The 16702-nt window shown below is 37.2% G+C and overlaps 1 protein-coding gene across 9 annotated transcripts in view; it reads left to right on the top strand.

Moving 5' to 3' along the window:
- Nucleotides 1-16702, top strand: part of SLC4A10 (solute carrier family 4 member 10) — a 146771-nt gene that overhangs the window by 46821 nt on the left and 83248 nt on the right. For 7 of the 9 annotated variants that reach the window (XM_071435040.1, XM_071435039.1, XM_071435038.1 and 4 more), the window contains exon 2: nt 10098-10179. In XM_071435040.1, the coding sequence (XP_071291141.1) occupies nt 10098-10179 (82 nt within the window). Of the gene's footprint in view, nt 1-7160; nt 7351-10097; nt 10180-16702 lie in introns of all 9 variants that reach the window. The other 2 variants (XM_071435042.1, XM_071435041.1) reach the window with 1 other exon arrangement.

Here is a 16702-nt window from a genome sequence, read left to right as displayed (position 1 = left end):
TGCACAAGTGACTTGGCATTTGAAATCTGTTAATTTGTCCTGTTATTTCTCAGAATACATTATCAATTTCATTAGCTCACTTATTTCTTTTCTGCCTCTCCCTTCCCTGTCCTCACTACTTCTGTACTGTTTCCTGCTTTTCTTAATGCCTGTGTGAATTAAGAAAAGACCACCTGAGCTTTCGGATAGCTGATAGTATTGTAAGTGGCTTGGAGGATTTAATTATTTTTTATCTTCTTGTGAACAAGTGGCTCCTAACTCTTTTCTCTAGGATTACCCTTCCTGGTCACCATGGCTTACTGATGATCTGCGACAGCTAAAGAGGGAGAGCAAAGATAATCATAATATCATTGTCTAACTATGAGATGAAAAGTTTCTCCTTGTGCTCTGACTGTATTAACAGTGCAAAAGGTCTCTTCATTTCCATGGTGGTAGCTGTTCATTTGCATGCAGCAGAACAATTCTCAGTGGTACAAATTTGTGCTTTTCAGTCACATAAATTACAGTTGCCTTGATAAAAAATTTACTCATGAGAACAAAATCATATAGATCAACCTAAATCTTTGGAGAGCAGAAACACTGGGTCATCAGTTCTAGATTTTCTGCTGAAGTTACTCCCTGAAAATATAGATGGCTTGGGAAATCTTTAGACTAAACCCTACAGTTCAATTTGATTAGGAAGATCTGTCAGTTTTATTCAAGGAAACTGTTTACCGATTTCAGTTTAAAAAAAGCCAAACAAACCAAACACAATCTTCTTTTCTCTTCTGGAGCACAAATAGCTCATATAGAAGTCAGCTCTGAAGAATAACAAGGAATCTGATTTGATCTTTGGGCTTGTAACAGGAAATTTTATAGTATTGGATGTTAATTTTTTCCTGAAAATGAATGACAAAATGGCCACACTATTTTTAACACTTCAGTTAGATTTGGTTCAGCCAGGCTACCTCCACTGCTAGAAGGGAAACAATATCACTAGTGTTGGCATACTTCTGTGGGAGGTCAGCATGAGAAACCTTCCTGCTGCCTTCATATTAATTGTATTTGTATTGTGTTGGAAGGAAGTGTTTGTCAAATACAATTGAAAGTGGTTTGAGAAACAGAAGAATTGCTGAACATTATATTGGTGTTTCTGAGAGAGTGATTTAGTTTATTATTGATCTTGCTGGCTTATAATATCAAAAAAGGTGGTTTTGAAATGTGGTTGGCATATATTTGCATCTAAAAGATGCAGTTGCCAAACAACATAATTTTTGTGGCTGGCTGTAAAGGAAGACAAAAACTCCTGTCTCCTGTGTTGTAGTTGTTGCCAAAATGGGTTCTGAAAAGTTGGTCATGACCCTTTTTCTTCTTTGCACTTGCTATTTCCACATGAGTAGCTGCTTCAAGAAGACTGCCTTCTATGATTCCTCTCCCTGACCCTATTTTGAGGTGAAGAAATCTGAAAACATGTCATAATTTCTGAGCCTGAAAGGAGACCCCTTAAGCTGGGAAGTGTATCCAACTTAAAATCAAATACATCTTACTGCTGATTAAGAAACTAGCAATGACATGTTTTCTTTCCCCTTTGCTGCCAGGCAACTAAAATCCTATTGCATAGTGGGATAAAGTCTGCATGTCCAGCTTCTAACTACACCTAAATAGGGCTGTTATGCTGGGTCTGTCCTCACCTGTCACTGGGACAAGAGAGAGGCCAGACAACCTAAAATTAAATCTCATTTAGGCTTTGGATAAAGTCTTCACATCCATCTTCTTGCTGTTAGACTTCTCAGTAGTAGTTGATGTAGCCATTGCTATGGAGTGAGAAAAGAGGATTTCAGCTAATGGCACCGCATCAGAATGATGCAAGAAATTGAAACAATAACCACAGAGGACAAAACAACCATCTATGCTGTTCTCCTCTCTAGAACTTCTAAGTATTTCACAGTGTAGTAAAAAATACGAAGTAAAAGGAATAAAATCTCAGTCATAAAGGTGTTACCCTACTTTTACATCTACATAGCAGCAAGGAGTACTGTCTTTTATTTATTCAGACATCTGGCTGAAACTAGCAGTTGAATAAAGATTAGCTTGCAGATCTGGCAGAAGTGATAGGGTGGAAGGAAAGGAAGAAGTTTTGAGACTCTGAACATGACTGAAAATATTCAAGGAAACACAGTAACCCAAGTGCCTTGTTTGGGTTTTTTAAGGTGTTTGCATCACTTGGGCAGTCCTGATAGATTTATTCCAAGACATACAAAGCATGGTAAGCAGCTGCAATTAATTGTGCGTGCTTTAAAACAATTACCAGAAGCCAGAAAGGATTTAGCAGTTCATTATTCTATTATTATACCCACTGCTCTAACAGGTTTATCAAGTGTTTTAAGTGGGGAAGTTTTTTTGTCCATGTTCTGTTGCAATTGTCCCCACTCCCTCACCCCACTGTGTTAGGCAGACAAAGTGGGGCACCTGGCCATTGCAACAAGCTAAGTTCCTATTTTGCCTCGATTTTTTGTTTAATCTTTTCAAATAGAAATATTGTCTTCAATTGGATAGGTCTATGGAGAATAGATAAAAGAGTGTATCATGTTTGCCTTGCAAATGGAAGGAATGTATTGTTTCTATCTAAAATGGCTTTTCTAAAAAAAGAAGATTCCATATCAAATATGAAGGAAATATTTATGTGTCAGTTTATAGCTGCTCTATTGTTCATAATGGTATATAACAAGTACAGGATGCTTTAATGCAGATGAACACAGGAATTACAAGTATTACCGAGATTTAATTCTGTGTAAAACTGCTTTGGTTTATTTTCTGCTTGTGTTTTGTTTTATTTATAGCAATACTTTGTGCTTAGAGTTAATGTCTGAAATGATTCTCTAAGCTTATATGTTACAGAAATTGCATTATAACATTAAATATGTGTTCAGTCTCAGGCCAGTATCAAATCAGTTCTTTGAAGCCAGTGCTGATTAGTGCAATTTTTAGCAGCATTGCAGAACATGACATTTCATTATTGAGTCATGCTAAACATTATCTTGGGTTTTGCTATAAAAATAGAAAAGAGGAAAAAAAGAAGACAGAGAAGGATGCTTTTATGCATATGACATGCAGCCCTGGGGAAGATGCAAATCTGGGATGAAAACTAATTGCTTCTTACTTTGTTGCATAGCCTGAACTATGTGGAGAAGAGCTTACTAAAAGGAAAGCTGTGCTTTATGTTAACCAGTAGTGATTATTACAGAAAGCTGCCAGAAAAGCAGTGCCATTAAAGGGACACTTAAAAAAATGATCCTTCAGACCTTATAGAACAGACCTTGTTGCATTATAAATGTGTTTTGATGGGTCTTCTTTGATAGGTAGATAGAGAGGAAAAGGATGATATAATGTAGCTAGTGGAATGGAAAAGCAATTATATTTCATCTGAAAGATAAAATTCACTGTATTTTCCACCTCAGAAGATTGCTATATATGGTTATATATAATATAAGCAATTAAACGTGATAATATTAAAAAAGGTTGTTTTTTTTAAACCCTGTGTGCTTGCCTTCAGAAAGAGAAAAGAATTATAGCACCTAAATTGTGGGCATACACATTGTGCATTAAATCTGTTTTGTGTGAGCCTGTTTGCTCAAGGACATTTTAAAGGACAAGATTGAACATGGCAGTCACCAGTGATTTTCCTCCTGCAACAGGGAGGCAGGCATCTGTGTGCAACAGCTTTTTAGCCATTTAGGCTAATTGTCTTTGCAAAATATTTCCAATATGCACTTGGTAGCTCTTGAGTTCAAGTAACTTCGTTTTCCATATCTTTAGTAATGCCATCTTTATGAAATGTTAAGCTGAACTCAACGAAAATGACCTTAAAAATACAAATACTGTGTAATGATTCTGTAAAATGAATATAACACAAAACAGTAATGTTGGAACTGAGATGATAATTGTGTGTGTGGTGTCTGCAGAAATATTTAGTATTTCATTACAGGCCACTGGAAATGTAAATACACAAGGTTTATACCACTAACTGTATGATAATAGGTATAAACTGAAATGAACATGTTAGGGTTCCATCTTTTAAGCATGTGCAGTTATTGATAATATAAAATAAATGAAATTGTATGTTTGTAATGGTTAAACCCCAGCCAGCAACCAAGCCCCACGCAGCTGCTTGTTCACTCCCACACCAGTGAGATGAGGGAGAAAACCAGAGGGGTAAAAGTGAGAGAACTCATGGAGATACAGTTTAATAGCAAAAGCAAAAGCCACCCAGACAAGCAAAAGAAAACAAGGAATTCATTCCCTGCTTCCCGTGGGCAGGCAGGTGTTCAGCCATCTCCAGGAGAGCAGGGCCCCATCACAGGTCATGGTGACTTGGGAAGACAAACGCCAGCACTCCAGATGTCCTCCCCCTTTCCTCTTTTACCCCCCCGTTCTATGCTGAGCATGATGTCACGTGGTCTGGAATGTCCCTTTGGTCAGCTGGGGTCCCCTGTCCCAGCTGTGTCTCCCAGGCACCCCCAGCCCCTCTCCAGTGTGGCCGTACAAGGAGCAGAAAGGGCCCTGGCTCAGAGCAAGCCCTGCTCAGCAATAACAAAACATCTCTGGATTATCAACCTGTGCTCAGCACAATCCAAAACACAGCCCCCTACCAGCTGCTGTGCAGAAATTTAACTCTACCCCAGCCAAAACCAGCACAACATTACAGCTTTCTATTGTTTATGGGAAGGCAGTATTTCATGGTTTATGCTGACAGGCGTTCCTGAGTTTCAGATGGCATTTCAGAATTATGTAGGTTGTCTAATCATCAATAAGGGGCTTATATGGAGAAGCAATTAATACCATGATTATTTTCCTTATGAGTCAGCAGGTGTGTCATATGCCTAATTTCTAGTGTCTGAAAAATCAAAATGGCTTCTGCTTTGTTATATATTTCACAGAAAGAAAGATGCTGGAAAGAAGGTTCTTTAGGTTATGTTGATATGATTTATTCTGTGAGTATATTAAGAATGTAATTTAAAAGGGACAGGATTTGACTGAGAGTCTTAAAAACTGTGAAAAAAAAGTAGAATATTAATACTCTTTGTAGTTGGTATTTGCATTGTATTTCAAAGGGAAACAATCTTCCAGTTTATTGAAAACACTGAACAAATAACCAGGACAGAAAATAAAAGTAGCGAAGTATGAAAAAAAATAGATAAAAAGAAGGATCAAAATTTTTTGTAGTTTTCCATGTAAAATAAAAATCTCTCTGCTATCCATTTTGATTTGTCTACTCAAAATATATTAGGTACAGATGTCATACTGGTGGATCACTGAACCTACCAAGGGAAAGAAGTGAGACACACTCTTTGCAAGTATTTAATACTTCCTTGCTGTCCTATTTTCCTGTTTCTTAATGTATATTTATTGTTATGCTAATATTTCATTTGCTGTAGTGATCAACACAGATGATCTTTAGTAAATGTTTGCTCAGTATCCAAGTTGTTTTTATGATGTATGCAATTGTTCTTTTAAGAGAATATATTGATTTTCCTCTTGAAGTAAATACATATAATACCTATATAGATAACTTCAAAGATTGTCATCTGGACTTCAGCCTACCTTGTTGTCATCCAAAAGATGTGGAATATGTCCTAATTCCATCATCTGGAAATGTACTGAAGTTCTACAAGAGTGTGTGTCTACGTTAGCACATACATATTTAAAGAGGTTTGTCATGTGCCTTTGTACAGATCCACATTTGAAAGTAGTTAATTTCCTTTTTCTCTCCACCCAGTCATCTACAATGTGATGAAAGCATAGACAGTAAGTAAAAAGGCACAAAAACAGCTGTCATAAAATGATGCTTCTCATTTTTTCTCAAAGTGTATTTTTTCATCCACTAAGTTGTTCTGAGGTGTGGAAGGGCAGTGCACAGTTTTGGAAGGTGGCAAATTGAGGACCAACCTCTTTGCAACCTGTTATGAATTGTAGTTAGGGCTGTATCATAGCTAAAGAGGGTCACTTTGGGAAGTTTTCCAGAAGGTCATTTTTATATTGGAATATCCTGGATGCTGAGCTTTATTCATACATAGGTGGAAAGGGCACTTAAGGCAGTTGGTTTTCGTTACTGAGTCATGGGCCTTTTTATTCCTTCTAACCAATACACTTAAAATTCCTGGCAACAACTTTATCCTCTGATAAGCAGGTTGTTTATCTAAGGGTTGAAAATCCATACTCCAAGACTCATGGTGACCTTCTTCCTTTGTGATTACTTGCCAAAAAGTAATGTCTTTGAAGGTGGTTTATTTCCTTTTATTTTGTTCAACTTCAAATGCGTATTTTCAGTGCAATGTGGTAGCAATGTAAAACATGCAGAAGATGACTCTATTGTCTGCTTATCTCTACTTGCCACTGTGTTTGAACTTCTAGTATGTAGAGACAAAAATACTTTAATGAAAGTTTTTATAAGACTTTCATTAAATAGACATTTTCTGTGAAATATGCTGCTGCTGCATGTTGAAGGTCATTCCAGCATTCATTTGGAAAATGTAAGACATGAAAAAAATTATGGACTGAGTAGGGTTGCTGGGCCCTAGCCTCTAAGGATCTTGTGGTTTCCATGTAAAAAGCTTTGGTTTTTTCTTGCTATTTTATATCAGATACATTATTTCTTCTACTGTGTGTTTGCTGGTATTTTATTACTGTAGGGAAATAAATTTTAGATTAACTATTGTATGATGAGTATGTAAAACCATAAGATATTAACAAATATTATGAAAATGAGAGTGAAAAAATGTTATATTTTTTATTAAAATTTTAATACACTCTGATTATATCTTTACTGAAATATAATTCCACTGGCTTCTCCAGCATTGCTCTTAAATTAGGCTGTCAGAAAAAAAACCCTACATTTATTCTTATATATTTTTGTTGGAGTTGTGCAATGTAAAATTATTGCAAGGTATTAATATACATTGGCTTGATGTAAAAAAAGAGAAAGTTTATGCCTTAATGTTTTTTTTTGTCAGTTTCTTATTTCCTATCATTATCTATTCACATGGGTAAAATTTCTTAAATTGAATGACTTGGCACTTCTGTAGTGCCTTACAGCTCTGAAATGCTGTGTGAAAATTTATTTTGGCACAGAGCAGCCCAGTGAGGAAGGTAGATGAGTAAGTATTATTATCCCTATTTTACAGATGGGGAAGCTGAGGCACAGAGATTAAGTGACTTTTCCAAGGCCACACAGCGAGTCAGTGGCAGATCCAGGATTAGCGCTCGGGGACTTCCTGGATCCCTCTTCCATGCTTTAAGCAGTAGACCACAGTGTTCACTGGACTCAGCAAGCAACTCATTGCAGTAATGGACAGTTCCAAGGACTTGCACATGGTCAGTGTGTCCACACATTTGTTTGCAGACTGCTGCTGTATGTCTGTGTGGTTTCACTACTCAGTCCTTGCAGATTTGTGCCCTATGTAAAATTTTGTACCTTCACCATCTTCAAATGGTGTAGAAGGAAGAAGTGGTAGAATTTTGAGATGAATGTGGCACGGCAATGAAGAGGTTTTAGTTTTCCTGCCTTATTCTGAGCCTTCTAAAATTGATGGGCCAAGATGCAGATTGGCCCAAGATTCATGGCTTTGAGGATACTAGTCTGGAGTTTGGTTGGCATGAATTCTTTCTTCCATGACTATATTATGGTTAGTCTTGCCTATACCTTCAGTTTCAAACTCATTTATTGCAACACTTAAAAATAATAAGTTTGTAGTTTTCCTGAAATTCTAATTAAAAAGTCTTACTAATTGAAATTAGGTTTCCAGTCTCTATTAATCCAGAGGAAAGTGGAGTGGGATCTGTTTTTATTTGTATTGCAATAGACCTCACTGCCCAATGAGTTTAAGCACGAAACTGCAAGTGAACCTTTGTCTCACCTCTCCCCTCTTCCAAGGGGGCAGTTCAGGAGTCAGAAATTACTTCTAGAGCAAATGCAGTACAACTCTTGTACTGGTAAATGTGAGGTGGCTCTTGTGCTGCTCCCTGGGAAGTCAGCATGTTCAGTGCCAGGCCTGTTTAATTGGACTTTGCTCAGAGTTTGACAAGTGAATTGCTAACAACACAGCACTCCCAATTAAGCTGTTTTTTTCTGTAATATTAATGGAATAAACCCACTTCTGAGAATGAGGCAAGGCTGAGACTTGCTGTGACATTACAGGAAGAGGAGGCAGAGAAGTAAAAGTCTGCCAGAAGCTGAAAATTGAACACATGGGAAAGGAGAAGTCAAAGTGTATGAGCATATTTTGATAAATATTAATGAATTAATTTGTATTTAATTTACTTAGATAATCAGTAAAGGCTTTAAACTGCCCAGCAATTTATTATTTTCCCCACTGTAAATTCTCCCTAACATTGCTTCCTTTCTGATGTGAATGTCTTATGCTAGAATAGCATTATTTATGATATGGCTCTAATACTTGGACTTTGACATCCTGCCTAATCATTCACCCAGAGGCATGGCATTATTATGTCTAACTGCTTTAAAATAATGGATTCATTTCAGTAAAATGATCAAATGGTTTGTGCAAAGTTATACTTTCCTGGTACATCTTAATGGGTTATTATCTAATTCTAAATTATTAAAAGACAAAACAGTTTCAATAGAAGACCATTTCTTATTGTCATATTTTAGTAATGTACTTTTATCTATGGGAAAGCTCTAATAAAGACATTTTAACACTTGGTCTTTCTTTCTTTAACAGCCCAGATGCTTGGTGCTGACACATTTGTAGGATTTTTCTATGTAAGATAGCTACAGCATGACAGCTATTTTTAAAAAAGAAAGGAGCATGAAACAAAAACTCACATCCAGAATGTACCACATCCAGCTATATAAGTGAATCTTTTTGCCTGGGGCATCTGATATTTAAGGAGAGGTGCTCAAAGACTTTCATTTCTCATTATATTCCATTGCATTATATAAATAGATGTGTATTTATCATGCAACACTGGTATTTAAATCCCCTTGCTTCAGACTTGCATTAAGATACCAATTTTATGTATAGAAATCAAGTAGTTCTAGTTCTAATATCACTTGCTGAAACCCCTCTAGTAATGACAAGTAAATATATTAATTGTTACTTTTGTATAATGCATCGTTTTTCATAATAATTTAATGGAAATTAATATTTCATGTTGTGAAATACAGACTGTATTTAGTAGCTGGCTTTTTCACAAGTGATGTCAAACTCGTAGTGAACCAGATACTCATTTTAGCACAGCATCTAGTGTCTTGTTGCTGAACCCCCAAAATATTTTTCTGTTCAGGCAAATGAGTTGGGTTTTTTTTCTTCATGTCAGAAATGACAAAATCACTGATTTCTTTCACTGATTCTTACCTGGCCTGACTACAATACACTTATTAATCACGTACTACGTTTACAGTGCAGTAGAGAGTACAGTTTAAATGCATGTATGAATATAGGTTAAAATTAAACATGAAATATATGTTCCTGAGGAAGAATAGCTTTTCTGTTTTCTGCTATTAGTATATGCTGCCTGCTTCATTCTAAATTCAGCTTGGTGTTTGTAAAGCAAAACAAAGACTTTGCAATTCACCAGTAAGTGAAGTCAGTTGATTTCATGGTGTTAGTTTTATTTCTTACCATATTGTCACTGAGTGTTATTGTCTAGCTTTGCTGAATTATAAGGAATCTTAGTAGAAATAGTTAGGGAATTGTGCATGTAGCACAAGATCCTGATCTAAAGAAAAAAATACACGTGCAACCCCTTCCTTAAGGTGCATGAGAATAAAGCTACCTTGATCAGACTTTTCTTCTCTCACCTCTTTCATTGTCCTATTGGCTCATGTTTTTCTTGGTTTCCAGTAACCAGTGTTTGCTCATCATCTTTCAGGTTTTACCAGAAGTTTTGCATGTCAAAGTTAGCTGTAATCATACCTCAGTAAAAACTGATGCAAAAGAAATAGATTTAATAAGTAAAATTAAATTCTTACACCCCTTTTTGTTCTTGAGTTGAAAAAGTTGAAATATTAAAAACATCTTTGTTTTATAGTACTGTACAATCTTGCCAATAGTTTCCAAATGAAAAGTAGCTTATCTGTCTTTTTTTCTGTTTTGTAGAGAAATGATGAAGAGGCTGTTGTGGACAGAGGTGGAACTCGCTCCATTCTCAAGACACATTTTGAAAAGGAAGATCTAGAAGGTGAGGGATGATTTTTCTGTACTTTATGTTGTCACTTTCTTCTGAGAGTACCGAAATGTAATTCCAATGTGTAAACGTATTGATTTGAGCAGGGATGCAAAGAGACAAGAGAGTAGAATATTGTCATTTATTTTAAAAAAAGAAATATTGTTTTCTCTCACAGCAGTGTCCAGAAACAGATGATGGTGGAAGGGGTTTGCTGGTTTTTGGTGATCTGTGGTCAAGTCCTGTGCATATGCATGTGTGACTTTAGATAAGTCTTTTAAGCTTTCAAATATGCAACTGCAAGCAGGACTGCTGATTTAGTACTTATAAAGGCTTCTACATTTGCATTACAATCCTCATGTAGTTGCCTAGCCACATCTTCAGCTAAACAAAAGTATTCTGGAGTGTCAGAGGTTGGATACATATTTACTGATATCCACTGCAGAAACCACCTAACTTGACCATGTAGAAGAAAGTGAGAAATTATGAGAACTGTTTAGATACTGGTCTAATGAGTCAGTTGCATTTCTGTTTGTGTAGTGTGTCCCAAGCTTTGGTTTCTACTGTACTTAAACTCTTGTATTGAGTTGTGTGAGCCCCTAAGTCATAGTTATAATGAAAATTAGTTTCTGTTGTGTATGTGATATCCCTTTCCTGAGACTGGAAATGGCTGATTTTGTTAGCTTCTTGTAGTGGGACATGGAGGTTCCTGTTTTTGCCACACAGATCCACACATGAACTAGCCCAAAAGAAATACTAAGATCAACATGCTACATCTGCAAATTCCCTGCCTCAGGTCTAGAGAGAGCTATCTCCATCTGTGCAGGAACTTGATTTTTCTAAATGCTTACCATTGATTACTTCATATTTTTTTTTCTTTTTTTCTCTCTCTGTATGAACTTTGTGTTATCTGATACATGTTGGCCATATTGATGATTTCATTGGAATACCAACATTACACAGCAACTCTCTGTTACTGCTTCCTTCAGCAGTGCCTCCCTCAAAGAGCAGATGTAGCTGCATTTGAGAGGGGCCTGGCTGTGTGAGGTTGTCTCTCACAGAAGGATGTTAGTAGTTGTGCAGTGTGGCATGGATGGGGTAGGTAGCTCTCTACTCAGCCTGGGGGAAGTCTGGGTGTGTGCAAGGATAGATCTCAGGTAAGATGTTTCAGGGTGGCATTTAGAGTTTTGGTGTCTCCAGGGGGGAGAGTACTAGTGGGTCAGGCTGGCAATGCCAGTTTTGGGCATAAGCACAAAACCTCCTATTTTGAATCTCACATTTAATCTGTGGTCTTCAGTTTCTTGATTGCATCCTTGATCAAAGAGAAACCAGTGTGTCTGGTGTCCTCAGAAAAACACCCAGTAAAAGAGTGGGAGCTTCCTGTCTCCCTTTCTCCATGGTACTGACTCACAGAGATTTTGTGGGGTGAGTCAACCCACAAAAATATCCTTTTGCTGAGTCATTTTATTGATGATAGTGAGGTGGCATTTTAAAGATGGACAGCTTTCTGCAGAGTGACATCTTTAAGCTCAGTCACATAAGCTTAAGTCACGTTAAGGTTGTCAGAATTACTGTGATGTTCCACATGTGACTTTATGAAACATAATTTAAGAACTGTTAATTTAATTACTTTTCCCCCACCATCTTATATGTGTAGAGTTGCTCCTCTGAAATATCAGTGAAAATATTATTTCAAAGATATGGTTTTAAGATGTTATCAGTAGAAATTGGAACATGGCAGTGACACTTCCACAATCTTCTCATCAATTTAAGCTGATTTAAATTTAGAATATTGAAAAATTCTGCAGTTATCAAATGAATCTGCTTTTATTAAAAATGAAACCCTATTGTTTCATAATGTCCTAAGAAAACAATTTTTCTGTGTAGAATCAATCCTTCATGATGCAGTTAGCTTTCTCAGATAATGTCATGCTCACTCTAAGCTCAGATCAGTTTGTCCTTAAATTTATAATCACCAGATTCAAAATACCAGGTGACATAATAAGTTTTGAAGACATTGCAGATTTTAATATCCAGTTGCTGTTAATAGCATGTCCATTTGTTTTGCAGTACAACTAGGCACTTCTCCCCCTGGAAACAGAGAATGGGACTCACAAATACCTGTCTCATTCACTGACATTGTGTTGGGTTTTGCTGAAAAATGTACCTTTTTCCTAATGACATAACAACTAGGAAATATGAAATTAAATAATCAGGTGCTAATTGCATATCTTAGAAAAAGAGTATAACCAGGCTATTAATACGTATTACGTAATTAGCTTTTTGACAGGCATTTAATTGGGTTTACGTTTTAAAATGTAAATAGCTAGTTACTGAATATTCTAGGGAAGAATAGGGTGTAAGTTTCAATGTCAGCAACATTACAAAAATTGCAATTCATATGAAGAGCTGCAGGTTTAAATCTGAAAATCAGTATTCAATTTCTTCTTATTAAATCTTATAATTCTAAGTATTTTGTCTTTTTAAAAATATTTAAATTATCAACATTCAAACTTCAGAAATACAGATTTAAATGTGTACTAAAATTTCCATCTGAAATTTCAAAGCCTAGTAAATATTTGGACTTGCATATTTTAGGCAGTCGTTGTGCAAGTATATTGCAAGTACATTTCTTGCTGAAAGCATGAAGATATGGTGTTTAATCCTCTCTCAAAGAATTGCCACAAGAATAGATTTTTTCCTCAGTCTCTCTAGATCAGTATTTTCTTTCCATGAGCAGTATAGTAAAACTTTGAGAACATAAGACAGGAACTGCAGTACCTATGGGAACAGAAGAGATTTGGTGCTCATCTTAGTGCAGTAAGTGCTTCAATTGTATCTTTTTACTTAAGTTTTGTAGTGCTTCAGAGGAGAATTGTTGGAGAGCTTTGGCATTCAGATTTTCAGCACAAATTATTTTTCCACATAGTTAGTTTTTTCTGAGTTGTAAAGTCAGGATCAGTCACTAATATTGAATAGGTCATTTGTCTGACTATTGCATTGATAGAGGGACTGAAAAAGCATTTCTAAAAGCAAAAAAAGAGATTATATTTCCTGGTTATAATCACCTGTTTTGCATGTAATCTTTGAATGTGTGTACAGGCAAAATCCTACTGAAATAAATATGCTGTCATTTTTATTAGTGGTGGAATTCCTTAATGAGAATTGGGCACTGATTCTGGCTGCTCAAGTATTTAATTGCAAAATGACAGGTTGTACAGGTACCTGCACTGAGGGCAGCTAGGCACGTTTTCCTGGACAGGTGTGCACTTCAGCAGCTGCTCTCAGCTCATTCCATGGGGCTGTCTCTGGCTGGCTGCCATTGCTTCCATGTATGTCCAGTGAGAACAGTTTCTGATCAGATAGATACACCTACTGCTTATCTCATAGGTCAAAAGTACTTGGATTGCTCTGGGCTGGAGAGCTCAGATTCTCTCAGGTCACATGCTGACTTTAGGGCTATGCAGATATGCAAAGGGATTGACATTAAATACGCTCTGGCCAAGGTCTTTTCCTTATGGCCGCTGTGTTAGCTGAGGGGAAAAGTGGCCATTCCATGAACTCCTTGCTGGAGGTGCCCAACTGCAGATTGAGGATTTTTGTGAGAGTATTTCAGAACTGCTGTGGGTATGACTGTGGCCTGGTTTGAGAAGCAGCTTCAACAGGGAGATGGGTGGAGATCAGATTGTTAGGTGAAGGTCCCAGCATGAATCAGGGATGAATTCTGGCTCTGCTGGAGAAAATGGCAAAATGATCCTTGATTCAGACAAGTCAAGATTTTGCTTAAGCTTTTTATGTTTCATTCATTTAATCTGCCTAAGTGGCATGGGAAAATTTGCCTCAGGGGAAATCAAGTTTGCCATGTTTCATATCTCTGAGGATACATAAAACACTGTATCCAGTATATGCATGAATATGACTCAGGATATGCCTCCTGACACTTTTTACAAAATTCTGATTACGTGGATTGCTTACTGAAAGTCACAAAAAAACTTCAAGCTTAATTAGAATATAAATATGGCTAGCACAACACAGAATGATGCAGAAGCTGAGACTTTAAATTTAATAAACGAAAAATTAATTGTAAATTTTGTAGACATATTTTGTAATTAACAACCTGCATGAAGGATAATTTTGATAGTGGATGCTGAACAGAAACAGTGAAATTCTAGAGCTTCCAGATTTAATTATTCTCTTTTAAAAGAATTATTTTAGCTATTTTTCTTCTTTTTAGATTTGTTCTAGCTTGTGACAATAATTTAAAAATTATTTAAATGAAAAATGAATAGGACCTAGCAGCTCATAGGACTGAAAGAATATAAATTTTAATAACCTGGCCTTGATTCACCCATGCCTCAATATGGAAACAAGTCAGACACCGGCTCTGTTTGGTCAAACAGGAGCATCAGCTGAGATTTCCCTTCCCCTTGGCTCCCAGGATGCTACAGCCTACTGCAAATAATTTGTTAGCATGTCAGTACAGATTCCCTGCTCCCAGCTGCCTTGCCTGTGCCTCCCTGGGGTGCCCAGCTTATCCTGACGTGGGCTCTGACCCCGCTCGTGCTCCTTGCAGCGATGCTCGCTGCGCTTCGATGGGAACAATAAAAGCTGTGGAAGCACAGGCCAGAATGATTTGGCTTTGTCTGTACCTGAAAGGTTGCTCTTTCATTTTGTTGCCTACCAGGTATCACACACTCAAGCTTGTTCCCTTTGTGATTCCTAAGGCACATGTTTCTGTAGTGCCTCTCATCTAGTTTTGTTTTCTTTTTCCTACGTAATTCAATATTGCTTGAGATCTCACTTTTCTCCTTTTGTCTTGGCAGTCACCTGGTTTGATCCCTTTGCTCCCCTTGTCCCTCCTCAGCAGTTTCTGTGTTAGTGGAAGGTGGTTCACCTTGAACAATCATGAATAAGTCTGAAGCATGTGTTCACAGAATCTCTTTGAAATGATGAATAATGAAATAATGGAAGCAAATAAGTGCCACAGTGTTGGTTGAACACCACAGTCTTTAGCTGATGATAAGGTTTGGTTGTGAATTTGGTTTGAATTTGCTCTGAGCTTCACAGACAGGAAACCTTTTCAGTATTTGTTGGGACTAATATATTCAAATGCTTCACTTTGTGAAATCCCAGATGAAACTGACAGAAACCAATTTGCCATTGTTGGTGAAAGCTGCTAAATTGCAGCATCAGAAGATATAAACATTCATTTTTTAACACATGAATGTACTTGTACTGAGGTTGCTTTTTCTTTTTCTTTTTCTTTTTTGGCTTGCTGCTAATTTAGAAATATAGATCAAATTCTTCCCTCCAATAACCACAGCTTCACTCTCCATCAGTGGAAAGAGTTGTGTATCTGAGTAGGTTCTTTTATATTTTGTGTCTGCTGGCTTTTTTTCTTCTGTCTGGCGAGGTCATGATCTCATGATAGAACCATACATACAACACCTCTGGATTCCTCTGGAGGAATCTAGGAAATTTGAAACAGAAGTGCTGGTAAAAAAGTATACTTTAGCCCACCTACAATCTGGAAAAATCTTTTGTTAAAATGCAAGATTTTTTTGGGAGGGCAGTGAATGATCGAAGCTCTTTAAAAGGTCCTTAACTTTAATGACTTCAATGAGATATTCTTATCCTCCATATTCAATGTGTCCTTAATGTTATTGTGGGTCAGGGATATTGTTTTTATTTTTTCTATATAATTTTTGTTGTAATCTACTCTAGAATATAAATTACATGTATAATCTAAAAGAAATTTTGAAGGTTTTCTTGTCAGTTCCTCCAAATTACGGCACCGCAAAAAGGTAAAAAATGGGTTTTGGGCAAACCATAACCACAAACAGCAATGTAAACTGTTGATTTTGGAAGGATTGCTTTTGTCCTTTCTGCTTTTTCTCCAGCTCTGCCTCCCTGCTGCACTACAATAACGAATCATGAGTCATGTACTTCTACTCCTACACAATTCACCATAATCACTTTCTTTCCTGTAAAGAAAAAGGCAATTTTTTTAACCCTACATGGACTGATGGTTTTCTGTCTCTACCTCACCATTCATTTTTGAGAGGATGAAAAATTGCATTTGGTTCAGCTCTAGCTGTCAGTGCCCAGGGGAGGCTTCAAGCACTGAGTGTTTTCCAGAGGAGGGAGAAAACCCTCTGGTCCTGCTGAGGTCAGCAGTCAGCTGAGACTTGGCTTGAACTGCCGGCAAAGTGTTCTTTCTCAAGGCATCTTGCCTTTGCGGTGTGTTTCCTCAGTAGGTCACAGAGCCTGCCTTTGCTCTTTCTGGAGGTGTTTCAAGACCCATCTGTTCCCTTATCTGCCCCTTCCCTCCATGCCTGTGAGCAGGAGTCTGAAAGCCTTGGTGTCAGCAGGTGCCTCAGGCAGATTCAGATGATCCCAGGTGGAAGGCAGCACAAGCACAGGGACCCTGAGCAGCTGGTGCTCATGGATGTTTGGATCCAGGACAGTCATTTTTTTACACAGTTGCCACCAACTGGGCTGGCTCACTAAGAAGCTCTAAAGTACCTACTTGAGTTCC

This window comes from Agelaius tricolor, unplaced genomic scaffold, assembly GCF_023055355.1.
Source record: "Agelaius tricolor isolate 1412-34295 unplaced genomic scaffold, bAgeTri1.0.p SCAF_10, whole genome shotgun sequence".
Lineage (NCBI taxonomy): Eukaryota > Metazoa > Chordata > Aves > Passeriformes > Icteridae > Agelaius > Agelaius tricolor.
Note: the sequence above shows the minus strand (reverse complement) of the source record. Positions and strands in the feature narration are given on the sequence as shown.